Source organism: Bos indicus x Bos taurus, chromosome 4 (genome assembly GCF_003369695.1).
Source record: "Bos indicus x Bos taurus breed Angus x Brahman F1 hybrid chromosome 4, Bos_hybrid_MaternalHap_v2.0, whole genome shotgun sequence".
Lineage (NCBI taxonomy): Eukaryota > Metazoa > Chordata > Mammalia > Artiodactyla > Bovidae > Bos > Bos indicus x Bos taurus.
In genome coordinates, this window is record NC_040079.1 from 86,607,864 (window position 1) to 86,635,678 (window position 27,815).

Here is a 27,815-nt window from a genome sequence, read left to right on the forward strand (position 1 = left end):
TTCCCCATTTTAGGGAAGTTTTCAACTATTATCTCAAGTATTTTCTCATGGTCTTTCTTTTTGTTGTCTTCTTCTGGGACTCCTATGATTCGAATGTTGTAGCATTTAATATTGTCCTGGAGGTCTCTGAGATTGTCCTCATTTAATTCGTTTTTCATTTTTCCTCTCTGATTCATTTATTTCTACCATTCTATCTTCTAATTCACTAATCCTATCTTCTGCCTCTGTTATTCTACCATTTGTTGCCTCCAAAGTGTTTTTGATCTCATTTATTGCATTATTTATTATATATTGACTCTTTTTTATTTCTTCTAGGTCCTTGTTAAACCTTTCTCGCATCTTCTCAATCCTTGTCTCCAGGCTATTTATCTGTGATTCCATTTTGATTTCAAGATTTTGGATCATTTTCACTATCATTATTCGGAATTCTTTATCAGGTAGATTCCCTATCTCTTCCTCTTTTGTTTGGTTTGGGGGGCATTTATCCTGTTCCTTTACCTGCTGGGTATTCCTCTGTCTCTTCATCTTGTTTATATTGCTGAGTTTGGGGTGTCCTTTCTGTATTCTGGCAGTTTGTGGAGTTCTCTTTATTGTGGCGTTTCCTCACTGTGGGTGGGTTTGTACAGGTGGCTTGTCAAGGTTTCTTGGTTAGGGAAGCTTGTGTCGGTGTTCTGGTGGGTGGAGCTGGATTTCTTCTCTCTGGAGTGCAATGAAGTGTCCAGTAATGAGTTATGAGATGTCTATGGTTTTGTAGTAACTTTGGGCAGCCTGTATCTTGAAGCTCAGGGCTGTGTTCCTGTGTTGCTGGAGAATTTGCATGGTATGTCTTGCTCTGGAACTTGTTGGCCCTTGGGTGGTGCTTGGTTTCAGTGTAGGTATGGAGGCGTTTGATGAGCTCCTGTCAATTAATGTTCCCTGGAGTCAGGAGTTCCCTGGAGTCAGGGTTTGGACTTAAGCCTCCTGCTTCCGGTTTTCAGTCTTATTTTTACAGTAGTCTCAAAACTTCTCCTTCTATGCAGCACCATTGATAAAACATCTAGGTTAAAGATGAAAAGTTTCTCCACAGTGAGGGACACCCAGAGAGGTTCACAGAATTACATGGAGAAGAGAAGAGGGAGGAGGGAGTTAGAGGTGACCCGAATGAGATGAGGTGGAATCAGTAGAGGAGAGAGCAGGCTAGCGTGTAATCACTTCCTTACGTGCACTCCACAACTGGACCGCTCAGAGATGTTCACGGAGTTATACAGAGAAGAGAAGAGGGAGGAAGGATACAGAGGTGGCCAGGAGGATAAAAGAGGGGAATGAAAAGGAGAGAGACAGATCCAGCCAGTAATCAGTTCCCTAAGTGTTCTCCACCATCTGGAACACACAGAAATTCACAAAGTTGGGTAGAGCAGAGAGGGGTTAGGGAGGAGACACAGGCGACCGGTGGAGAAAAAGGAGAGTCCAAAGGGGGAGAGAGCAGTCAAGCCAGTAATCTCGCTCCCAAGTAAAAATGGATACTGAAGATTGGGTTCTTAAAGGTACAAAATTGATAACAAATACCAAAAAGCAAAAATTAAAAATCTAGAGTAGAGTTTGGAATTTTGAAAATACAATGTTAAAGAAAAGAAGAAGAAGAAGAAAGAGAAAAAGAAAAAAAAAACAAAGTCACAAAAATTATAAAAAAAATATAGGTACAAAATTGATAACAAATACCAAAAAGAAAAAATTAAAAATCTAGAGTAGAGTTTGGAATTTCAAAAATACAATGTTAAAGAAGAAAAAAAAAAGAGGAAAAAAAAAGTCACAAAAATTATTAAAAAAATATATATGAAGTTTGCTTTTTAAAAAATAGGGTCTTTTTTTTTGCAAAGTAATAGTGGGTTATAAAAGTGAAAATTAAAGGAGTAATAGAGGACTTAAAATTTTTTAAAAATTAAAAAAAAAAAAATGGTCGTAAAAATAGTAAAAATATATCTAGGACTTTCTCTGGTGGTGTTGTGGGCAGTGTGAGTGGGGTCAGTTCATTTTCGGCTAGTTCCTTGGTCCGGCTTATATTTCTCAAGATCTATAGGGCCCTTCCTGTGTAGTTGGTACTAATGACAGGGTTTTAATCTATTGCACCTGTTGCTTCCCAGGGGGTTCCCTCTGTTTTAGCTTCTTGTGTTTGCTGGTCTCTTCAGTGTCTGATTTCCACCCTGACACAAAGGGGGCGGTGGTGGACACTTTTTTTTTTTTTTTCTTTAGGCTCACTTGTTCAGTCGCGCTGTGGGGAGGGAGGGACGCTGCAAAGAAATAACACTGGCATGTGCTCGCAGTGCCTCAGCCACACTGGGTTTGCCCTCGCTCACGGCGCGTGTGCCCTTCCTGCCCACACTGCTCAGGCTCTAGGTTGCTCCCCCGGGAACCGTCCAAGGGCAGCCCTGGGCTGCATGCACCTCCCAGGTCTAAGCCGCTCAGGTTCAGGCGCTCGGGTAGTCCTCAGAGGCACAGACTCAGTTGGGCCTGCGTTTTGTGCCCTTCCCAGGTCCGAGCAGCTCAGGTAATGAGGTGTTTGGTGAGCGCAGTCGCTGCGACTTATCGCCTCCGCCATCCCTGCCGCTTAGTTTTCTGGGTGTACAACCGGCGCACATTCTCAGGTGAATGTTGACCGTCCAGAACCCCAAGAAGTCTTAGTTAGCAAAGAAGCCTGCTTACAGTTTTGTAGATCATGTCTCTCTGGGGCTGCGATTGCCCCCTTCCAACTCTGGCTGCCTGTCACCAGAGGGGGATGGTCTGCAGCCGGCTATCTCTGTTCAGTCCTTTGTTCCGTGCGCGGGCCTGGCGGTGTCTTAGGTTAGGGCTGGCTTTTCCCGTGGTAGTTATCCCACCGTCTGGTTTGCTAGCCCAAGTTAGTTCGCTCAGATAGCGCTCAGGGCATTCAGGCCAGGTCCTTATTCTAAGTGATGCAGCTCGCGCCTCCCTGCCCAGCCCCCACTTGCTAGTGGCGGGTGCAGGCGTCTGCGCTGCTTCTGTGCTGGGGGAGTTACCGCTGGGCTCGTAATCTGTGGGTTTTAATTATTTATTTATTTTTCCTCCCTGTTATGTTGCCCTCTGTGCTTCCAAGGCTCTCCACAGACTCGGCAGTGAGTGTTTCCTGGTGTTTGGAAACTTCTCTCTTTTTAAGACTCCCTTCCCAGAATGGAGCTCCATCCCTCCCTCTTTTGTCTCTTTTTTTGTCTTTTATATTTTTTCCTATCTCCTTTCCAAGACAATGGGCTGCTTTTCTGGGTGCCTGATGTCCTCTGCCGGCATTCAGAAGTTGTTTTGTGCAATTTACTCAGCGTTTAAATGTTCTTTTGATGAATTTGTGGGGGAGAAAGTAGTCTCCCTTCCTACTCCTCCGTCATCTTCGCTCCTCCCCTTGTCCACGGACGTCTCATTGCACGGGCTTCTCTAGTTTTCAGTGTACATGTCTTTTTGTCTCCTTGGGTAAACTTAGTCCTAAGTGTTCTTTATGATGCTATTGTAAATTGTTTTCTTGATTTACTTTTCAGATTACTTATTGCTAGTGTATAGAAATGCAAGTGATGTTTGCATGTTGACTTCATACCGTGAAAAAACTGAATTCATTTATTAGCTCCAACAATTTTTTTGTAGATTCTTTAGCATTTTCCATGTGTAAGACCAGGTATCTGTGAATAGAGATAGCTTCAGTTTTTCCTTTCTGATTTGGATGCCTTTTATTTCTTTCTTTATAGCCAGAACAGCCAGTACTATGTTGAATAGAATTGGCAGAAGCAGGCATCCTTATCTTATTATTAATCTTAGCTGGGAAATTTTTGGTTTTCCACCACTGAGTATCATGTTAACTGTGGGTTTTTCATAAGTCTTTATCATATTGAGGAAATTCCTTTGTTCACTTTTTATTATGGGAGAGTACGAGATTTTATAAAAAGCTGTTGCTGTATCAATTGTGATTATCATGTAGGTCTTTTTCTTCATTCTGTTAATGTAGTGTATTACATTGATTTCCTATGTTGCACCATCCTTGCATTACTGGGATAAATCCTACTTGGTCATGGTGTACAGTGAGATCCCTACATACAAATGAGTTCTGTTCTGAGTGCTCATTTGTGAGTCCGGTTTGTTAGTAACACCAACAAAGTTAGCCTAGGTACCCAACTAACATAGTCAACTGTATAGTACTGTACTGTAGTAGGTTTATATATTTCACACAAATAATATATAAAAAACAAACACAAAAAATAAAACGTTTAATCTTACGGTACCTTGAAGAATACAGTAGTACAGTACAACAGCTGGCATATGGAGGCTGGCATTGAGTGAACAAGAAGAATTACTGACTGGAGGAGGCAGAGATGGGGAGATGGTGGAGCTGAAGGTTCATCAGCAATAGGAGATGGAGGGCAGTTTGAACGACCACTTGCAGAGGATGCATGCTCATGACAGTGTACACCAGACACGTGAACTAACTTACATGATTGATGTGAACACACGTTCACATCTTTGAAAGTTGGCACCTTGAAGGTTCATATGTAGGAGACTTACTGTATCATCCTTTTAATCTGCTGTTAAATTCAATTTTCTAGTAAATTGGAGAGGATTTTTGCATCTATTCCCTGATGGCTCAGCATGTAAACAGTCCACCTGCAATGCAGGAGACATAGGAGACATGGGTTTGATCCCTTGGTCAGGAAGATCCTCTGGAGGAGGAAATGGCAATCTACTCCAGTATTCTTGCCTAGAGAATCCCATAGACATAGGAGCCTGGCAGGCTGCAGTTCATGGGGTCACAAAGAGTCAGATGTGACTGAGTGATAATATTTGGATTTCGGACATAAGGAATATCAGTCTGTAGTGTCTATTCTTACAGTGTTTTTGCCTAATTTTGGTATCAGGGTAATGCTGGTCTCATTTTATGAGTAAGGAAATGATCCCTCCTCTCTAGTGTTTTTGGAAGGATTTGAGAAGGATTAGTGGTTGATTTTTTTTTAATTTAGAATTCATCAGTAAAGCCATCTGATCCAGAACTTAACTTTGTAGGGAGGTTTCTGATTGCTGATTCATCTCATTACTTGTTACACGTCCAGTCGTATTTCTATTTTCTCTTGAGTTAGATTTGGTCATTTGTGTATTCCTCAGAATTTGTCTGTGGCTCAGACGGTAAAGTGTCTGCCTGCAATGCGGGAGACCTGGGTTTAATTCCTGGGTTGGGAAGATCCCCTGGAGAAGGAAATGGCAATTCACTCCAGCACTCTTGCCTGAAAAATCCCATGGACAGAAGAGCCTGATAGGCTACAGTCCATGGGGTCACAAACAGTTGGACACGACTGAGCGACTTCACTTTACTTCATCCAGTTTATTGTAAATGGTTGTTCAAAATGTTCTCTTGTGGTGCTTTTTTTATTTCTGTAAAGTCAGTAGTGATGCCCTCTGTTTCATAGTTTATTGTAATAATTGATGTCTTCTCCCTTTTTTCTAGTCAGTACAGCTAAAAGCTTGTCAATTTGGTTTATCTTTACAAAGAATCAACTTTTGGTTTAGTTCACTTTCTTTGTTTTTCATATCTGTATTTTGTTTATCTCTACTGTGATCTTAATTTGTTTTTTTGCTGGCTTTGGGTCTAGTTGGCTCTTCTTTTTCCTAATTCCTTAATGTGTGCAGTTAATTTACTGATTTGAGATTTTCTTCTTTAATATAAATATTTAGAGCCATGAATTTCCCTCTGAACAGTGCTTTTGCTTCATTCTATAAATTTTGGTAAGTTCTGTTCTGCTTTTCATTTATCTCAGTGTGTTTTCTGATATACCTTGTGATTTCTTCCCAACCAGTTGGTTAAGAGTGTGTTGTTTTATTTCTACATATATGTGAATTTTTCAGTTTTTCTTCTGTTGCTTTTTAGCTTCATCCTATTGTCATTGAAGAAGATACTTGGTATGGTTCCAGTCTTTTTAAATTTATTGAGTTATTCTGTGCCCTAATATATGGCTATCCTGGTGAATGTTCCATGTGTACTTGAAAAGAATTTATATTCTACTATTAGTGGCTTATTCTCATTCTGTCTTTTGCACACGTGCATGCTAAATTGTTTCAGTTGTGTCTGACTCTTTGTGACCCTATGGACTGTAGCCCACCAGGCTTCTCTGTCCATAGGTTTCTCCAGGCAAGAATACTGGAGTGGGTTGCCATGCCCTTCTCCAGGGGATCTTCCCAGCCGAGGGACTGAACCTGTATCTCTGCATTGCAGGTGGATGCTTTACCTTTGAGCCACTGTCTTTTGGGTGTAGTTGTTGTTCAAGGCTTGAACAGTGTTGTTCAAGGCTTCTGTTTCCTTGTTGATCTTATGTCTACATGTTTTATCCATTATTGAAAGTTCGATATTGAAGTCTGTGACTGTTGTTGTAGAGCTGTCTAGTTTTATTTTCAATTCTGTTAGAGTTTGCTTCATGTATCTTCGAACTCTCTTGTTGGGTACATACATTTTTATAGTTGTTATGTCTTGATGAGTTATATCTTTCACCAGTACATAATGTCCTGTTTGTCTCATTCAGCTTTTCACTTAAAATACAGTTTGTCTGATAATAATACTGCCACTCCAAATAGAAAAAAAAATCTGTAGCCACTCCAGCTCTTTTGGGTACCATTTTTTTCATCCTTTTATTTTTAACCTAATGTGAAGTCAGGTGGGCCTTAGGAAGCATCACTACAAACAAAGCTAGTGGAGGCGATAGAATTCCAGTTGAGCTATTTCAAATTCTAAAAGATGATGCTGTGAAAGTGCTGCACTCAATATGTCAGCACATTTGGAAAACTCAGCAGTGGTCGCAGGACTGGAAAAGGTCAGTTTTCATTCCAATCCCTAAGAGAGGCAATGCCAAAGAATGCTCAAACTACTGCACAGTTGTACTCATCTCACATGCTAGTAAAGTAATGCTCAAAATTCTCCAAGCCAGTCTTTAGCAATATGTGAACCATGAACTTCCAGATGTTCAAGCTGGATTTAGAAAAGGCACAGGAACCAGAGATCAAATTGCCAACATCCGCTGAATCATGGAAAAAGCAAGAGAGTTCCAGAAAAACATCTCTTTCTGCTTTATTGACTATGCCAAAGCCTTTGACTGTGTGGATCACAATAAACTGTGGAAAATTCAAGAGATGGGAATACCAGACCACCTGACCTGCCTCTTGAGAAACCTATATGCAGGTCAGGAAGCAACAGTCAGAACTGGACATGGAACAACAGACTGGTTCCAAATAGGAAAAGGAGTATGTCAAGGCTGTATATTTTCACCCTGCTTATTTAACTTGTATGCAGAGTACATCATGAGAAACGCTGGGCTGGAGGAAGCGCAAGCTGGAATCAAGATTGCCGGGAGAAATATCAATAACCTCACATATGCAGATGACACCACCCTTCTGGCAGAAAGTGAAGAGGAACTAAAAAAAAGCCTCTTGATGAAAGTGAAAGTGGAGAGTGAAAAAGTTGGCTTAAAGCTCAACATTCAGAAAACGAAGATCACGGCATCTAGTCCCATCGCTTCATGGAAAATAGATGGGGAAACAGTGGAAACAGTGGCTGACTTTATTTTTCTGGGCTCCAAAATCACTACAGATGGTGCCTGCAGCCATGAAATTAAAAGACGCTTACTCCTTGGAAGGAAAGTTATGACCAACCTAGATAGCATATTAAAAAGCAGAGACATTACTTTGCCAACAAAGGTCCATCTAGTCAAGGCTATGGTTTTTCCAGTGGTCATGTATGGATGTGAGAGTTGGATGAGAGAGTCCCTTGGACTGCAAGGAGATCCAACCAGTTCATCCTAAAGGTGATCAGTCCTTGGTGTTCATTGGAGGGACTGATGTTGAAGCTGAAACTCCAATACTTTGGCCACCTGATGTGGAGAGCTGACTCATTTGAAAAGACCCTGATGCTGGGAGGGATTAGGGGCAGGAAGAGAAGGGGATGACGGAGGATGAGATGGTTGGATGGCATCACCGACACAATGGACATGGGTTTGGGTGAACTCTGGGGTTGGTGATGGACAGGGAGGCCTGGCATACTGTGGTTCATGGGGTCGCAAAGAGTCAGACACGACTGAGTGACTGAACTGTTTTCATATCTAAAGCAAATCTCTTGAGGATAGTATATAGACTGTGATTTTGTTCATTTTGCCAATCTCTACCTTTGCAGAGTTTAATATATTTATATTTAAGATAATTACTGATGAGGGAGAATTCTGCCCTTTTGCTATGTATTCTGTAGGTCTTATGTGTTTTTGTTCTTCAGTTCCTTCATTCCTGCATTTTTTGGTATTTAGTTGATTTTTTTTTTTTGTAGTGTACCATTTTGATTTCCCTGTCTTTCTTGTCTCTATTTTTTAAGCTGTTTTCTTTATGGCTACCTTGGAAACTACGTTTAACATCTTAAATTTATAACAACCTAATTTGAATAATACTGGCTTAGTTTCAGTAGTATACACTGTGCTTTTGTCCATCATGGTGCTGTCCTTTTTATTTTGTCACAGATTACATTTTTTTACATTGTGTGTTCATGGACATAAATTTTTATTACTATTTTATGTATTTGTCCTTAAAGTAAAAAAACTGTTAAGCATTGTTGCTCTGTCTCCCATGTTTCCTATAAACTGGTAGTTAGATTTGGAAACTTAAAAATAGTAATCAGTAAATTTTATTATTTTTTATAACAGTAAATCAAATAGTTCATCTTATTTGTTTCCTATCATATCCTGTTCAGTTGTTAGCCAACATCCGTTATAAAGTTTCCTCCCTGATATTTTTACCTAATGGTTTTAGTGGCCATTGATGATCATTACCATGATCTCTATTATTTCATTACAAGTTGCTGAGTAGTGATATTTTTTCATTCATTCTTACTGCCTTTATTTTTAATTTTTTTTTAAAGGTTTTTTATGTGAGCCATTTTTAAAGTCTTTGTTGAATTTGTTACAGTATTGCTTCTGTTTTGGTTTTTTGGCCAGGAGGTATGTGGTATCCTAGCTCCCCGACCAGGAATTGAACACACACCCCCTACACTGGAAGGCAAAGTCTTACCCACTGGGCCAGGAGGGAAGTCCCTAGATTGTTACTTACACTTTCTTATTCACATTTTGAAAAGATACTATTTCAGCTCAGGGAGATAGTCTTATAGAAACATTGAACAGAGGAGGCCCAATAACTATTTGAGGGAATTTCTTGGTGGTCCAGTGGTTAAGACTTGGTGATTTCACTGCCATGGACCCAGGTTTGATCCCTGATCAGGGAACTAAGATTCCACAAGCTGTGTGGCATGACCAAAAAATAAAAAAGTGTTTGACCCCTTCTGGGGTCTCACAGAGTCGGACACAACTGAAGCGACGTGGCGGCAGCAGCAGCAGTGCCCACTTTCAGACCTTTTACTCTAATTCCATTTTATTGCTTTGACTGAATTCCTATCACCAGGAAAGAGAGCTTTGTACTGAAAATTGTTATATCATTTATATCATTCTCCAACCCAGGAAAATAGTCATCATCCTTGGGCAGCAGTTCCCAACCTTACTGGCACCAGGGATTGGTTTTGTGGAAGACAGATTTTCCATGGGGAGGCAGGGGGAGAGTTTCAACATGATTTAAGCACATTACATTTATCGTGCACTTTATTTCCAATATTACATCAGCTCCACCTCAGGTCATCAGGCATTGGATCCCAGAGGTTTGAGGACCCCTACCCTAGGGAACTTATTAAATAATGCTTTTACTTAATTTTACAGTCATTTGAGCTCTGTATGAGGGAACTAAAGGCCAAGCACACTGTATTCTCTATTGCCATGTAACGAATTACCCAATATCTTAGTAGCTGGGAACAACAAACACTTCCTTGTCATCTCGCATTTTCTGTCTGTCAGGAAGCCAGGTGCAGCTTAGCTGGATGCCTCTGACCTCATTGCTATAGTCAGGGTGTCAGCCAGTGCCGTGTCCCCACCTGAAGGCACTCCTGCAAGAGGATCTGTGTCTAGACTCAAGTGGTTGTTAGTAAGGTGCCTTTCCTCCCAAGCTCTAGTTTAGAGGCCTCTCTACAGGGCAGCCCCCAGCATGGCAGCAGGCTTTCCTCAGAGTGAGGAAGTGAAAGCGCATGAGAGAGCTCACTTTGTAACCTGATTTCAGAAGTGACTTCAAACTGCTTTTGTCCTGTTCTTTTTGTTAGAAAGAAGACACCAAGGCCATCCTACACACAGCGTGAGGGGTTATACCAGGGCATTAGGAGCAGGAGGCAGGGACCACTGGACGCATCTTAGAGGCCACCTACCACAGACACCAAAGCATACAACCTGACGGCAGGCACGCCTTTGAAACATATGTTATACTAGGCCTGAGTAGTTTTTGCTCTTGGCTGTTGAAAATAGCCTCTTGTTATTGAAAATCTCAATTGCAGTGTATATCATAGAACTTAATCTCTGACCAAAGCCAGCTTTACTAGTTAAACTCTTTGTAGTAACATTATAGTGTTTTCTTTCTCATAATACATTCTCTTTCATTTTTCTTTTTTCTCATAGTCCTGGTTGCTGCTATGAAACAGCTATGACAAGATTATTTTATCATGGCCGTACAGAGACTGTGCGACCATGTACAGTAGAAGCAGTCAATTGGTGCCAATCCATGCAGAATCCTTCTACCAGTGTGAGTATTCAAAAAGAAAAAAAATTAAGATAAGTTGTCTGTTCTAAAGGAAACATGACCCTTGAATAACTAACTTCTTCAAATCCCTGAATCAGTAAAATATTTTCAAACATTTTTTCCTGGAAACTGTCAAACATTTCTTCATTTGCCAGTGAAGTATGCCCTTGGAGAGAATAAGAAACAGGGAAGACCCGATAAGCCCATTTGTGTCATCTTCGAGGCAAAATAATTTCCCACACCTTGAGTATTTCACTACTGTTGATCTGCCTTTAGATAATACTCATACAATGCAGACTGTTCCCAAACGCCTTTACAAGGAAACTTTTCTTGATGTGGTTGAACGTTTTTGAAATGAGATTTTTTTTTTAATATTAGAACCAATATAGCTTTATATGTTTTGTTTTGTTTTATACTTACTTTTAAGCATTTACCACAAAAGGGTGGTATGTTCCCACTGCTGTTTTGGTATTGCATTTGCTTCTTTAGTCTTGATAGACATAGTTATAGTTATATATTGTTGTGTAGTCACTGTTGTGTCCAACTCTTTGCGACGCCATGGATTGTACCCCACCAGGCTCCTCTGTCCCTGGGATTTCTCAGACAAGAATAATGGAGTGGGTGACCATTTCCTTCTCCAGGGGATATTCCTGACCCAGGGATCGAACCCCTGTCTCCTGCATTGCAGGCGGATTCTTTACCACTGAGCCACCAGGAAAGCACCTAGTTATATATGTGTTACCTTATTTTAATTTCATGGAGCTGCTTAATTATCTTTTTTGTACAACTATGCTTTCGTTTTGCAATCATAATTGCTTTTGTCTTTATACTTGTTAATATCACTTTAGTGCTACCCACAAGTTCCTATTTTCTTGTTCTGGAAAGGAAATAAGTTTCGGAGCATATAGGAAGGAAAAGGCAGTGGAAGAGGGTAAGGGTTGGGAGGAGGGATAGATTGGAAGTGGGGAATTGACATGAACACACTGATATATTTTAAATGGATAACCGACTAGGACCTACTGTAAAGCATAGAGAAGTCTGCTCAGTATTCTGAGCATAATAACCTAAATGAGAAAAGAATCTGCAAAAGGATGGATAAATGTATATGTAGAACTGAATCACTTGATGTGCACCTGCAACTAACACCACATTGTTAATCAACTGTACCCCAATATAAAACATATGTTTTTAAAAAAGGCAATAGAAGTGCAGAAAACGACACAAAAATTATGTGTCTTAAGGTCTTTCTTGAAATCTTTCTTTTTTCTCTTCTGAATTACCCAAATTCTAATTACTTTGAGCTCAGGTTTTTCCGTTTGGTTTCTGTACAGTTTGTTATTAAAGTATCTCTTGATTTTTAATACAGCTTCTTGAGCGGAAGCACATGATGTTAGAAGCTTTTGCAAAACATAATAAAATGATGAAAGATTGTTCAACTGGAAAAGGTACTTACACTGGAATTATTGTCACTCAAAAAAAAAAAAAATTCTCTTGTGCAGGAAACTCTTATCTAACTTCAAGTTTGGGGTTCTATTGCAGGATTTGACCGTCATCTCTTAGGCCTCTCACTCATAGCAAAGGAGGAAGGCCTCCCTGTTCCAGAACTCTTCACAGACCCCCTCTTCTCCAGGAGGTAACATAAAGTGGTGTCTTGTCACCTCAGCAGTTCTTCTTCCTGGATGTTAAAAGCTTTTCAGAAACAAGCCTCTGTAAGCCTAGTAAAATATCCTTTCTTTGTGCTGTGCAGTGGAGGAGGTGGAAACTTTGTTCTCTCAACCAGTCTGGTTGGTTATTTAAGAGTCCAGGGCGTGACGGTTCCCATGGTGCACAATGGCTATGGATTCTTCTATCATATCAGAGATGACAGGTAAGGCTGCTCTTTTTTATTCTTACTGTGCTCATTTTCGTTTTTTGAATGTCTTCCCTCCACTATGATTCTGATGTTATCATCTGTCACTTGCTCCATGGGCAGTTATTTTTTACCACTTAGGTGTTTGATGCATAATTAGTCTCTCTTTCCTGCTTTTGAGACTTTGTGAAATCAGTCCTTGAGGTGTTTTGTGCACAACACCATTTCAAGATTGACTCGGTGACCATGTCATCATCATCCTCCAAAATCAGTACACATATTACAGTACACTTGTTCTACCTCAGGTATTTGATGCTAAGTTCAGGTAAAAACTGATGGTCTATACATATGTGGTGGTTAGTACAGTCATAGACAATAGCAATGATACCAAGACAAGAGACAAGGTAAATTAACTTATATTCAGAAAAGGATGGTTTACCCTGTCAGATGCATTTCATTTTTATTGTATGGGGTTTGACTTAAATTTTTGAAAAGAGTGAGAAAGAAAATACTAAAACCTGGCAAGAGAAAGAGCGGTGGAGAACAAGATAATTAAGAATTGACAAAGACTTGGAAAGTCCCTGTTCATAGCATCTGGCTGTCTCTTTTGTAAGAGCTTGGGTCAGGGAATTAACATAACGAGGCTACATTTAGCACTGTGTGAATAAGAAGAGAGCAGGCTTAGAGGCATTTCAGGTGGAATGTGAAAAAATGGAAGTAATGGTTTGTCTGACATGTTTCACTTTCTGAAATACTGTTTCTCTACTTTTCCTTTTTTAAAGAATTTAGTCAGTATTATTTTTTTCAAAATTTTATTATCTGCCTCCATGTCAAGCGTGGTTTGTGTATACCCGAGGTGCTTGTGTTTGTTGACATCTAAGTCTTAGATGGCATATTCCCATAGTCATATTTGCAGTTTCTATACATTAATTTATAAATTAATGATAAAGTTTAAACATAGATCTTATTATCCTTTTTTGTAATAGTCAGAAGTCAAAAATCATCATCACATACAGAGAAACCTGAAGATTGTAACATATTTCCTGGCAAGTTGTGGATCTCACCTTGCATGCAGGGTTAAGAGTTCAGGCCATATATGCCTCAGGTCTTTGACTTTTTGAAAAAATACATTTTTCATGATCCTGGGACGGAACTTCCATTCACTCATTCAGGAAATATTTAGTGAGAACTTATAATGTGCCGAAGATTGTTTTGTGTGCTCAGGACACAAGACAGAGGAGATCCCCTCTCTTGTAGATTGTAGTTTTTACATGGGAAATAGGAACAAAAGGAAACAAATAAATAGGGTGACTGCAAATAATGATGAATATTATTGAGTCAGTGTGGTCATAGAAACAAGCTGGCAGGGAGACAGAGCACTGCTTTTGTAGTGTGTGGTCAGGGGACGTGTCTGAGGAGGGCTGATGAGGCTGAGATGTCGAGGGTGTGAAGGAGTTCATCAAATGAATTGCTAGGAGGACAGCCCTCCAGCATCTGTCCCCTGCTCGCTCTGCAGCAGGTCCTCCGTGCTCTTCTTGCTTTCGCTTTTCCTTCCCTGCAGAACATTCTCTGCGCAGCAGCCCTGATGGCCAAATGGAACCCAGGTCATACTCTCCTACTCAGAACCCTCCGAGGGCTTTTCCTTTCAGTCACACGAGATCCAGAGTCCTCCTGAGAGACCTCATGATCTTGCTCTCATCTGCCTCTCTGACCTTGTCTCCTGCAGTGCTTCTGATTGCCTCCACTCCAGCCACAAAGGCTACCTTGTACCTGCCAGGAAAGCACTATCCTCGAGGCCCTCACAGTTGTGATTTCCTCCTTTTAGTAGTCTCTTCCCTGCAGTATGTGCAAAGGTAACCCCCTTATTTCAAAGGCTCTCATCAGAGAGACCTTCCCTGACCATCTAAAATAGCAGTCCCCCTTCTCCACACACACTTGTTGTATTTTAACATTTATAACCACCCAGTCTGTGTGTGTGTGTGTGTGTGTGTGTGTGTGTGTATTATCTATCTTTACTTCCTAGAATATAAGCCTGCAAGAACATGATTTTTAATTTTTTTGAATCTCCAGCTCAACACATTGTGCTCATTCCTATTTCCCAGTGACTTTGTTGTTTAATAGAAGCACACAAATCTGAGGATAGGGAAGAGCTTGGAATATTAAGGGGCAGTATGGCTATACATTAACAATTGAGTGGGAAGTTAGTAGAAAAAGAGATAGAAGAGGGGGAGACCAGAGCTAAAACTGGTAGGAAGGGCAGTGTTCTCAACCCTAGTGCATCTGAGAATTACCTGAAGAGCTTTAGAAGCAGTATTCCTGAAGGTACTGATTTGGTTGGGGTGCTCCATTGATGTAGGGCCTTGTAACATGGTAAAGAGTTTGGATTTCCTCCAAAAAGTAACGGGAAGCATTTTACCAATTTTAAGTATTAAAGTTAAACTTGTTGTATTTACATTTGAGAAGGACCCTTGGCTGTTGTATGCAGAATAAATTAGGTAGATAGTAATATGAACAAGAATGAGATGAAAGAAATCAGGAAGCATGGATGGTATGTATGTTGAACAAGGCAGTTGATACTGAAGGTGGAGAGCATGGAGAGGTTTGAGAGATGTTTTGGAGGTAGAACCAGTAAGACTTACTGATGGATTACTGATTCCAATGGTGGCATTTACTGGGATGGAGAAAATTAGAGGGGAAATGGGCATGTTAGTGTAGAAGTAATAATTTCGTTTTGTACATGATCACTTCAAAATTTCTGCTAATACAGGAATTATAATTTGTATTTATATACAAGATAATATGCCAGTAGGCAGTTGGATATATGAGTTTGGAGCTCAGAAAACAAGTCAGAGCTCAAGGTGTACTCAATTTCTGAGTCATTACTGTGTATATACCCCAAATACATGGAAATTCTCTGAAAGGAATTTTTCATTCATTGTTAAGCTTGAAAATGTACGACCTAGAGAAAGTTAGTTTATTTTTGAAATAGCATTTTATTTTATGTGTACTTCATGCTCATTGTTAAAAATATTTTGTAAAATATGGAAAAATATAAGAACAAATTTAACGTTTCTGTTATAAGACATGACATATCTTTCTAATGTATAATGTGCATTGATTATAGCGTATACTTTTTTATAAATGTAGATCATATTATAATTATTTTTTTGTGAATTGCATTCTCAATATTATTTCAGCCATTTCTCAGTGCCATTAAATATGCTTTGAGGTATTTTTGGTTGAGTAATATTTAGTCTTGTTGTTTAGTCACTAAATTGTGTCTGACTCTCTGTGACCCAATGGACTGCAGCACGCCAGGTTTCCCTGTCCTTCACTATCTCCCAGAGTTTGCTCAAATTCATGTCCTTGAGTCAGTGATGCCATGCAACCATCTCATCCTCTGCCGCCCTCTTCTTTTGCCCTCAATCTTTCCCAGCATCAGTGTCTTTTCCAGTGATTTGGCTTTCCGCATCAGGTGTCCAAAGTATTGGAACTTCAGTATCAATCCTTCCAATGAATACTCAGGGTTGATTTCCTTCAGGATTGACTGGTTTGATTTCCTTGCAGTCCATGGGACTCTCAAGAGTCTTTTCCAGCACAGTTGGAAAGCATCAACCTTCTTTATGGTCCAATTCTCACATCTGTACATGACTACAGGAAAACCCACAGATTTGGCTATACAGACCTTTGTCAGAAAAGTGATGTCTCTGCTTTTGAATATACTGTCTAGGTTTGCCATAGCTTTCCTTCCAAGGAGCAAGCAAGTATCTTTTACTTTCATGGCTCCAGTCACTGTCTGCAGTGATTTTGGAGCCCAGGAAAAGAAAATCTGTCACTGTTTCTACTTTTTCCCCTTCTGCTTGCCGTGAAGTGATGGGACTGGATGCTATGATCTTAGTTTTTTGAATATTGAGTTTTAAGCCAGCTTTATCACTGTCCTCTTTCACCTTCATCAAGAGGCTCTTTAGTTTTTGGCCATTAGAGTGATGTCATCTGCGTATCTGAGGTTTAGTCTTATGGATTTCCATAATTAAACCACTTCCCTACTATCTTCAGTTTTTCTCATTACAAATAATAATATGATAATTAGTGTTCCTTATTTTATCACATCATTGCCAACTTTAAGCATTATAAAGCAGTCTATACAAATTTTTATAGGAAAATATAACTTAACCTGAATTCATATGAAGCAGAACATTTTCTCTTTGTTTATTGGCATCTGTGTATATTCTTTGGTGAATTGTGCATGTAGGAATGATTATTCTTTCTATAGTTTAAAAATATAACTGAATTTTTAAAAAAATTTAACACATAAATAGAAATTGTTACTCTTTGTGAAGAAATACTTAGCTTTTGCTAAATATTTGAGAGGTGTATGTACAGTATAGCTAGAAAAGGCCTACTGATCATGAATCACCAGTGAAAGCAAGGCAGGACTTTCTGTAGGTTCCTGTATATCTTTCAGCAAATGTAATCCACTCAAACATTGGTTTCATTATTATATACTGGGCCAGAACATGTTTTTATGTCATTCTGCTTAATCTAAAGTACATGTCAAAGATAACTACTTTCCTGTCTTAATTTTCAGTGATGTGAAAATCGCATGGTCATCCACAGACTTATATTATACAATATTTTGATTTTAACTTGAGCATAATGCATGTTTTGGTGTAGAAAATTTGTGTGTCTGTAAAGGGGAAAGCTAGTTACAAGAAAATTAATTAGTAACCACGTTTCTGCTCTGAGCCCTCGAAGAGCCAGGCTTTCTTCCTATTTAATTCAGCTTCCTGGGGCCACCTTTATCAGCTACTGCATAGGGGATTTCTTCACCAGGAGCTTCTAGAAGAACATAGTGTGGAGGGCATATCTTGGCTTCGAGAGAGTTTCTCTGGCTTTTCTAGAAACAGCCTTTCTCTCCTCTTACCCTTCTTTTTCTATTTTATTATTTTTGTTTACTCTCTTCAAATATTCTTTAAAAATAGTTCAAGTTTTATTGCAGACAGTGGCATGAATTCATTTAACTCATCCCATTTGTGGCATGTTAGAAAGGTCTTTATAGGAAAAGGTGAGTTTATTTAGCACACTAAGACCTAACTCCAGAGCACCCTTGAGCTCTGCCTAGTTTCTTGTCCCCTTTTGTCCTTACTTAGGCTCTAGTTAGAAGGTAAATTAGGAGTTGTGCTATATGGAAGAATGTGGCTTTACTTTCTATTGTGTCAGGCTACATTTACCCACAGTGAGCAAGCAATCCTGTTTCATACACGAATAGCCAGGTGGAACAAAGGTCATGGCTTTCTTCACTGTCACCACTTGGAGCCTTTTCCTGTTGACATTGTGTTGTATTTAATCATTTATTATTTGTACTTTGCAGGTTTGTTGTGTCCTGTTCAGCCTGGAAATCATGTCCAGAGACTGATGCAGAGAAGCTAGTTCAGCAGGTTTTTCATGCTTTCTGTGATATGATGCAACTGATGGAAATGCCTCATCTCTAGAGACTAACCATTTATTAAGCACTTACCAAAATATATAATTGGGTGCCAGGAGTGGGTGGTATTGTGAGACAGGAAGGGATGTTAACTGAAGGAAACTTGTTAAATGTAGAGATCAGTAGAATCATGCTCTCAAAATTTATCCTGACATAGAAAGTAGAAATATTTTTAAGCTTCCTCTGATGCAGCAATACAAATTACAATATGACTATAGAACTATGCATAGTTTAAGATCAGCCTCAACAATGCCAATCTACAGATTTTAACAGTGCAAATCTAACTCTCAGATATCTTTGTTGGTACCTAAGTAGGTAATAAGTCTTCTTTCTGGACATCATCGTAGAGTCCATCTTTCAAGCACTTTAATATTTTCTAGTTGCCAAAGGATATGAAATACATGATTGGATGCTAACTTCCCTGAAATCAGTGGTTCCACATTCACCACAGGGATACAAGCCTACTATGTTTGGGAAAGACCACTACAATTTAATCTAAAAGCTTATGTTGGACAGAATTAGGTTGTAGTAAGGAGGTTTACACCCTCTGACACATACGAAAAACCACCGCAAATTTATTATATCCTTACATTGAATTGCCCAAAGTTTGTTTGGGTTTTTCCATAGCATTTCCATAGTTTTTCTTACAGAAAAACCCAAATGAACTTTCTGGCCAACCCAATAATTAGTTTTGTGAACATGAACTTAATTTATATTTAAACTTAATGACTTTACAAGGATTGAATACTAAATCAGATTCTCAGGATTTCTTTTTCCTTTATCCAGTTTTGTAGTTTTTACCCTCAGGAAATAAAATTTTCAAAATCATATAGCTTCTTGTTTTGTGTTTGAGTGATTCATTCCTCTGTGGCCTTCTACTTTCTGATCAGTTGCATATTTGTTGTCTAATAAATCCCCCCAGAACTTCCTGTCTTAAAACAGGTGGTCATCTCATGATGTGTCAGTGGATTGAGCCCACTCGCACGGCTGTGCTGCTGTCTTGCCTGAGTTACAGCGCCGCCCGTACCAGGTAGGCGGATGAGGCTGGAAAGCCTGAGACAGCCTCACGCCTGCCTGAGGCCATAGTGGCTGGGACTTGTCTGCATGGTGTTTGATCATTCATGATTCTAGCCTGGACTTCCGAACTGGGCAGTGGAAATGTTCTAGTAGGGAAGGGTAGAAGTTGAAAAACCTCTTGAGGCCTAGGCTCTGAAGTCACGTTGAAGTCATATGATGTCCCTTTTGTGTGTACTTGGCTGGAACGAGTTACCAGAGCAGCCCAGGATCAAGTGGAGGAGGGAAAAGGTTTTACCTCACAGTAAGAGGAGCAGCAAAGTAATTTGTAAATGATTTGGTAAATGTACATGAGTGGGCACAAGAGGGCATGGTTTATTGGGGGCCATTTTGTAGCAACCTACCACAAATATTACAATACATTTAGTGCACTGGTTGTAGAATATATATCCTTTTTTGGTTACATTTTCATAGGTTCTGGTTTTGATGACTGGTTGCCATTGTTATTCCTTTGTGAAAACATTCAGAGTTGGCCTCTATGGCATTTGATGTATCCAGGGAGGCCTGGCGTGCTGCGATTCATGGGGTCGCAAACAGTCGGACACGACTGAGCGACTGAACTGAACTGAACTGAACTAAGAGTTAATATAGACTACAAAGATGAAATCTGAGTCAAGACCTTTATACTCACTAGTACAAGTGTTGACTTGATTGTCAGCACACACAGAATCATTTGGGTTTTTTTTTTTCTTTTAAAAAAAATATTTAATTGGGGGAAAGTGGCTTTATAATGTGTTGGTTTCTGCAGTACAACAATGTGAAATGTCATAAGTCGTAAGTCATTAATGTCATAAGTATACATATATCATGTCATATGTATGTCATAAATAATAATGTCATAAATAATGTCATAAATGTCATAAGTATACATATATCATTTCCCTCTTGAGCTGCCCTTCTCTCCCCACATAGTGGTTGTACCAATTTACATTTTCACCAACAGTATAGGAAGGTTCCCTTTTCTCTACACCCTTTCCACTATTTGTTATTTGTAGAGTTCTTAATGGCCATTCTGACTGATGTGAGGTGACACTTCATTGTAGTTTTGATTTGCATTTCTCTAATAATTAGCAATGTTGAGCATCTTTTCATATGCCTGTTGGTGATCTGTATGTCTTCTTTGGAGAAATGTTTAGAACTTCTGGCCATTTTTTGATTGGGTTGTTTGTTTACCAAGTTGTAGAGCTGTACATTTTGGAAATCAGTCCCTAGTTGTTCACATCATTTGCATATATTTTCTCCCATTCTGTAAAAGCTTGTAAATTTGATTAGGTCCATTTGTTTATTTTTGTTATTACTTCTGTTGCCTCGGGAAACTGACCTAGAAAACACTAGTATGGGGACTTCACGAGTGGTGCAGTGGCTAAGACTCCATGCTCCCAATACAGGGGAGCCCAGGCTCAATCCCTGGTTGAGGAACTAGATCCCACATGCTGCAACTAAAAAGATCCTGCATGCCGCAGTGAGGATAGAAGATCCCATGTGCCACAACTAAGACTTGGTGCAGCCAAATTAAAAAAAAAAATGGTATGAATTATGTCAGAATGTTTTGCCTATGATCCCTTCTAGGGAGTCTCATGGTGTAATGTTTATGTTTGTCTTTAAGCCACTTTATCTTCACTTAGAGTGTGAGGGAGAATTCTGACTTCATTGGTTTACATGAAGCTGTCCAGCTTTCCCAGTACCACTTGCTGAAAGAGATTGTCTTTTCTTCATTGTATATTCTTGCTTTGTTTGTCAAAGATTAATTGACTGTAGGTGTGTGGTTTTACTTCTAGGCTGTCTGTCCTGTTCCATTGACCCATATGTCTGTTTTTGTGCCAATGGTTAGGCCTCCTGCTTTGTTCTTTTCCTGAAGGAAAAGAATTGCTTTGGCAATTCTGTGTCTCTTATGGTTCCATAAGTATTTTAGGATTATTTTAGTTCTGTGGAAAATGTCATGAATAATTTGATAGGGATCGGATTACATCTTCAATGTATAGTTTTATATACCTAAACTTTTTACTTTCTTTTTTTATTTGTATATAGTTGATTTACAATGTTCCAGATATACAGCAAAGTGAGTCCATTATTTTCATGTCTATTTTTCAGATTCTTTTCCATTATAGATTATTTCAAGATATAGAATATTGTTCCCTGTGCTATACAGTAGGTCCTCGATGTTTATTTTTATATATAGTAGTGTGTTTCTGTGGAGAAGGAAATGGCAACCCACTCCAGTGTTCTTGCCTGGAGAATCCCAGGGATGGCAGAGCCTGGTGGGCTGCCGTCTGTGGGGTCGCACAGAGTCAGACACGACTAAAGTGACTTAGCAGCAGCTGCAGTGTGTTGCTGTTGATCCCAGATTCCAAATTTATCCCTCTTCCCCTTTCACTATGTCTGGGTCTTTTCCTGTTTTGTAAATAAGTTCATTTGTATCATTTTTTTTAGATTCCATATATAAGTGATAATATATGGTATTTGTCTGAGAAACAGTAAGATAATGACTGATTTTATTAAGATAGTCTCTAGGTCCATCTATGATGCTGCAAATGGTGTTACTTTTTTTTATGGTGAGTAATATTCTCTCCATACATTTTTGGTAACTCATAGCCAGGCTGTTTTCATACTGCATCAAGCCAGATGTTACTTTTAACAACTAAATGTCAAAAGCTGTAATAGACAACCCCAAATTGGATGTTCCAAGTTCAAATAAGATATACCTATGTTTTATGGTGACTTATAAAAGAAGTCTCTAAGTCAGAAAAACTTGTCGGAATTTATTTTTAAGATACACTATAACAAGAGTTCATCAGTTCTGTGTCCCAGCCTGGACACTGACCATGGTGAAATAGATGCCTTTCTGTGCCAGCAGCTGCTGGTGTGTGCCGTGCTCCCTGACTCTGCCATTCTCAATCACCACTATCAAGTCTGCGTTCTGGATGGTGGACAGCCGGTGAGCGATCACGATGCAGGTGCGGCCTTCTCGGGCTTTGTCCAGGGCTTCTTGGACAATCTATTAATAAATCAGAACAGAAGCCTTACCTTAAAAATTAGAGAAACAAGTTTTAAAAGTAAAGGAAATCCAAATATTTTACCATCTATACAAAAGAAAGTTACCTTTCATTTCTTATGTCATCTTTGAATTTTTAGCTTTATGTATTGAGTTTTACATAGTCCGTCTTGCATATAGTTATGTTCTTTATAATAAAAATGTATTCTCTAAATAATCTTCACAATCTTTAAATTTTCTAACCAGTCACAAAATAATTTAAACTAACTGCTTCAATTTTGAATGTTTTATTTCCCAGTTTTTCCATTATTAATATGCTATGGCATTCAAACAAAAAGTGCAATAAAAGTACTTTTTTGTGTATAAAATTTAATCATTTTAGAAAATTTGGAAAATTCTGGAAGGAAGGGGTGAAATAAAAATATTTTACCTCAAAATAACTGCTGTCTACATTTGTTTCCTTTTTTTTTGTGCTTACCCCTCTTTTAAAATTTTTATTGAAATATAGTTTACAATGGTGTGTTAGTTTCATGTATGCAGCAAAGTGATTCAGTTACTATATCCTTTTTTATATTTTCCATTATAGATAATTACAAAATGTTGAATAAAATGCCTATACTATATAGTAGGTTCTTGGTTATCTGTTTTATATATAGTAGCATATATATTTTAAAATCAAACTCCTAATTTATCCCTCCCCTCTTTGATAACCATAAGTTTTTTTTCTGAGTCTTTGTTTTGTAAATAAGTTCTTTTGTATTGTTTTTAGCTTCCACATTTGCATGATTTAATGGTATTTCTTTCTCTGACTGACTTAGTATGGTGACCTCTAGGTCCCTCCATGTTGCTGCAAATAGCATTATTTCATTCCTTTTATGCTTTATTAGTCCATTGTTCATATGTACACATCTTTATCCATTCCTCTGTCCATGGACATTTAGGTGCTTCCATATCTTTGCTATTGTAAACAGTGCTGCAAAGAACACTGGGGTGCATATATCCTTTCAAACCAAGTTTTTTCCCAGATATATGCCCAGGAGTGGGACTGCTGGATTATATGCTAACTTTCCTTTTAGTTTTCTGAGGAACCTCTATACTGTTCTCCATTGTGGCTGTCTGAGTTTACATTCACCACCAGTGTGGGAGGGTTCCTTTTTTTCCACACCCTCTCCAGCATTTATTATTTGTAGACTTTTTGATGATAGCCATTCTGACTGGTATGAGGTGATACCTCACTGTAGATTTGATTTGCATTTCCCTAATAATTAGTGATGTTGAACATCTTTTCATATGTTTGTTAACCATCTGTATGTCTTCTTTGAACAATATCTAGGTGTGAAGTGGGAAGCCATACCTTCTCACTTTCAGTATCCAGTGCTGACGTGGCTTCATCCAGCAGTAGGATGCGGGGGTGTCGGATGAGGGCTCGGGCAATAGCAATCCTCTGTTTCTGTCCCCCGGAAAGCTGAGTCCCCTTATCTCCCACTCTTGTTTCATATTTCTGCAAGTTAGCCATTAATAGAGTTAGTAAAGTTCTAGTTTAGAAAAATCCTAATAGTATATTGAATAAACTTTTACTTCTTAACACTTGACAGTTCTAATTATAGGAAAAAATAATAGGAACTAATAATAAAGTTTCTATAACAACCACGACGTTGTGCATTTACTTTTTTTTAATGTGACGTTCATTTTCAAAATCAAACTAGAATGTTAATGATCTTAGTTTTCATTTCATTTCATATCCTGCAACAAATTGTCCAAATCCTATCATTATCTGAACATCAGTTCCCTTCTCCAGGAGATCTTCCCAACCCAGGGATTGAAGTCTCTTGCATTGCATGGGCTTCCCTGGTGGCTCAACAGTAAAAAAAAAAATCTGCCTGTAATGCAACAGACCTGGGTTCCATCCTGAGGTCAGAAGATCCCCTGGAGCAGGGAATGGCTACCCACTCCAATATTCTTGCCTGGAGAATTCCATGGACAGAGGAGCTTGGTGGGCTACAACCCAAATGGTCACAAAGAGTCGAACACAACAGAGCAACTAACACTTTCTTTTACTCCTGCATTGCAGGCAGATTCTTTACCATCTGAGCCACCAGGGAAGCCTCATCTGCTGTCACTGGAGTCCTAAAATGGTTACATGTCAATGTTCAACATTATTAATTTAAAATATTCACATGACCCACACAGAGCCTAATTTATTCTTTTTTAAATTCATTCATTCACTTAAATATTTACTGACTACCTGTTATGGTAGAACTGTGGGAAGTATAAATATGAATCTGCCTCTGTTCTTACCCTTAAGGAATTTGTAATCAAGAGAAAAAAATACATACATAGCACGCAATATAAGATTAATTTACTTGTAACAGAAAATTGTGTCACTGAATTCTTAGCTTAGTTTTCAAATTCGTATTGATTTCACTGCAATTTGGCTATAGTCACAGCAGCTAAAGTAAAGTGAAGTCGCTCAGTCGTGTCTGACTCTTGCAACCCCATGGACTGTAGCTTACCAGGCTCCTCTGTCCATGGGATTTTCCAGGCAAGAGTACTGGAGTGGGCTGCTGTTTCCTTCTCCAAGGGATCTTCCCAACCCAGGGATCAAAGCCAGGTTTCCCGCATTGCAGACAGGCACTTTACCATCTGAGCCACCAGGGAATCCCCAAGGTTGTGTTGCCTGCCCGTCGGGGACTCAAACCCCAGTCTCCCGTGCAACAAGCGGGGATACTCACCACTATACTAATGAGGATGGCAGCTAATGAGGATATATACTATATATATCTATATATAATATATATACACTATATACTAATGAGGATAGAAGCTAAATGAGGTAATAAATAGGGAGTGTTGGGGACTGGAAATTGGAGAGTACAGATCCTCTCCAAAGAAATAAAGCACTAAAGAAAAACAGTCTTATGACAAAATTAACTCAAAGTGGATAGTGAAAACTAAATTGTAAAACCATGAATTTAGAAAATAGTGGATAAAATCTTTAGGACCAAGGCCTAGACAAAGAGTTCTCAGACTTGACATCAAAAGCACAATCTGTAAAATGAAATAAAGGATGAACTGGGACCTCATCAAAATTAAAAACTTAAGCTTTGCAAAAGACCCTGTTGAAAGGATGAAAAAAAAACTACAAATTGGGAGAAAATATTTGGAAACTACATTTCCAACAAAGGACTTACTAGTAAGTAGAACATAAAAATCTGTCAACACTCAACAGTAAAAAACAATCCAATTAGAAAATAGGCATTTTTACATGAAATACATGAAAAGACATTTCATCACAGAGGAAATATAGATGGCAAATAACTATATAAAAAATGTTCAACATCCTCTGCCATTAGGAAATGCAAATTAAAATCACAATAAGATATCACTGTGTACCTATCAGGATGGTTAAAAAAAAGTTGCAACAGCAAATGCTGGCAAAGATTCAAAGAAACTATATCCCTCATCCCTGCTGGTGGGAATGTGAAATGGCAACACCACTTCAGAAAACTGTTTAGCCATTTCTTATAAAATTAAACAACCAATCACCATATGGTCTAGCAGTTATACTCCTGGGCATTTATCCCAGAGAAATAAAATTCAGGTTCACACTAAAACTTGTACACAAATACTTATCGCAGCTTTACTCTAAAAAACCCAACTGGAAACAACCTCAATATGCTTCAATAGGTGACTAGTTTAAAAAGCTGCAGGTCATACAGTAGCTCTAGTTTAAGGAACCACCATACTGTTCATAGTGGTTGCACCAATTTACGTTTCCACCAACAGTTATAGGAGCATTCTCTCTTCTCTGCAAAACAGAAATAGAGTTACAGATGTAGAAAACAAACATGCTTACCAGGGAGGAATGGGGAGGAGGATGTTAAATTAGGAGACTGGGATTGACAGATGCACTCCACTATATATGTAAAAGAGAGAACTAATTATGACCTACTGTACAGCACATGGAACTCTGCTCAATACTCTGTAATGGCCTCTATGGGAAAAGAATCTGAAAGTTGGGTGTATGTGGAGACACACATATACATAATGTACAATCTATATATATATATGATTCACTTTGTGTATACCTGAAACTAACACAACACTGTAAACCAACTATACTCCAATAAAAAATTTTAAAAGGCCATCCAGACCATATATCCATCTGATTCAGTAATAAAAAGGCATGAACTACAGTCCATACCCAAGAGCTTCAGGGATTTACAGCTGAGTGAAAATGCTAATCTCATGTGGTTATATAACATTCTGAAAGTATGACACAAATGGAGAACAGTTATTTGTTGCCAGGGGTTGTGGGGAGAGAGAGTAAGAAGGAGGGGAGTGTCTACAGAAAGGTAACATGAGGAATCTGTGGTGATGAAAACGTTCCATATCCTGACTGGAGCAGTGGATGTGAGTCTACACAGGCAATAAAAGTGAAGAGAACTATGTGTACAAATGCATACAAGCAAAACCAGCAAATTCTGAATAAGGTCAGTGGGCTGTATCAAATTAGTATCATGGTTGCAATACTCTATCACTTTTGCAAGATGTCATTGGAGAAAACTAGGTCAAAGGTACATATGATCTCCATATTCCTTACAACTGCATGTGAATCTGTGATTACCTCGAAATAAAATGTTTCATTAAAAAAGTGCCATAAGGGACAAAGCAAACAGCTTTAGTCCAAATGCAGCCCATAGCAAACAGTTTGAGGTGACTTAACAATTGCCTCACTTGCTTTCCATGACATTGGTACAAGATAAACACCACAACTAATATTTCCATTTACCAATAAGGAAACTTGGTATCATGGACTTCAGTGTGTAGTCCAAGGCCACAGTGCTAGTACAGAGGCCAACTCTGGGACCTGCTGGAGGAGGAACACGGTGTGCAGTTGATTCCGACCTCATCCAGGAAGTCACCAGCTCACTTACGTGGGGCAAGGTCTCAATGAAAGGATGGATGTTGGCTGCTTTGGCTGCGCTCACAATTTCAGGCATGGTTACAGGCCGGCTGTTGTCCCCATAGGCAATGTTGTCGGCAATGCTGCAGTCAAACAGGACGGGCTCCTGCAACACGATTCCAAGTTGGGCTCTGAGCCACTGGACGTTGAGCTTCTTTGCTTCGTGACCATCTAGAAGCTGAAAACCAGACCCCACAAACTGTAAGAAGGACTTCAACAACAGCAACAAAAAAACTGAGCAGTATGTTACTAAGAGACTGTGGCACATGGACATCGGCAGCTTGTGAAATACCAAGCCTCACCGCCTGTAAGCTCTTACACAGTAAGAGCCTGTAAGGCCCACACAGCCAACAAAAAGATTTTTTTTTTACGGCAACTCAGCCATCCCTTTCTTATTCTACCTCAGAAAACGGTAGCACATTTGGCCCTGTCTTTCCACATTACTCTCTCTGTTCCTGTCTGCCTTCATCTAGGCAAGTGTACCATCCTTTGCCTTCACCACAATATTGTAAAGTAATTAGCCTCCAATTAAAATTACAGTGAAGATTGCTCAGTAGTGTCCGACTCTTTGCGACCCCATGGACTGTAGCCTACCACGCTCCTCTTTCCATGGGATTTTCCAGGCAATAGTACTGGAGTGGATTGCCATTTCCTTCTCCAGGGACCTTCCTGACCCAGGGATCGAACCCTGGTCTCCCACATTGTAGACAGACGCTTAACCGTCTGAGCCAATTAATTAAAAAAAAAAAGAAGCAAGCAATGCAGTGTCCTACTTCTGTCTGCTGTCGCCTGA

At 39.2% G+C, this 27,815-nt stretch overlaps 2 protein-coding genes across 12 annotated transcripts in view; one reads left to right on the forward strand and one right to left on the reverse strand.

The window, feature by feature from the left end:
* Positions 1 to 18,822, forward strand: part of CROT (carnitine O-octanoyltransferase) — a 61,205-nt gene extending 42,383 nt beyond the window's left edge. For 2 of the 3 annotated variants that reach the window (XM_027539861.1, XM_027539860.1), the window contains exons 14-18: positions 10,536 to 10,659; positions 12,023 to 12,101; positions 12,196 to 12,289; positions 12,404 to 12,523; positions 17,877 to 18,254. In XM_027539861.1, the coding sequence (XP_027395662.1) occupies positions 10,536 to 10,659; positions 12,023 to 12,101; positions 12,196 to 12,289; positions 12,404 to 12,523; positions 17,877 to 17,997 (538 nt within the window). In that variant the 3' untranslated portion in view covers positions 17,998 to 18,254. Of the gene's footprint in view, positions 1 to 10,535; positions 10,660 to 12,022; positions 12,102 to 12,195; positions 12,290 to 12,403; positions 12,524 to 17,876 lie in introns of all 3 variants that reach the window. The other variant, XM_027539859.1, reaches the window with a different exon arrangement.
* Positions 18,823 to 21,803: 2,981 nt separating this feature from the next.
* The window catches only part of ABCB4 (ATP binding cassette subfamily B member 4), a 72,525-nt gene continuing 66,513 nt past the window's right edge, over positions 21,804 to 27,815 (reverse strand). For all 9 annotated transcript variants that reach the window (XM_027539871.1, XM_027539873.1, XM_027539867.1 and 6 more), the window contains 3 exons: positions 26,994 to 27,200; positions 23,411 to 23,557; positions 21,804 to 22,059 (listed from right to left, as the gene is read on the reverse strand). In XM_027539871.1, the coding sequence (XP_027395672.1) occupies positions 21,856 to 22,059; positions 23,411 to 23,557; positions 26,994 to 27,200 (558 nt within the window). In that variant the 3' untranslated portion in view covers positions 21,804 to 21,855. The remainder of the gene's footprint in view (positions 22,060 to 23,410; positions 23,558 to 26,993; positions 27,201 to 27,815) is intronic.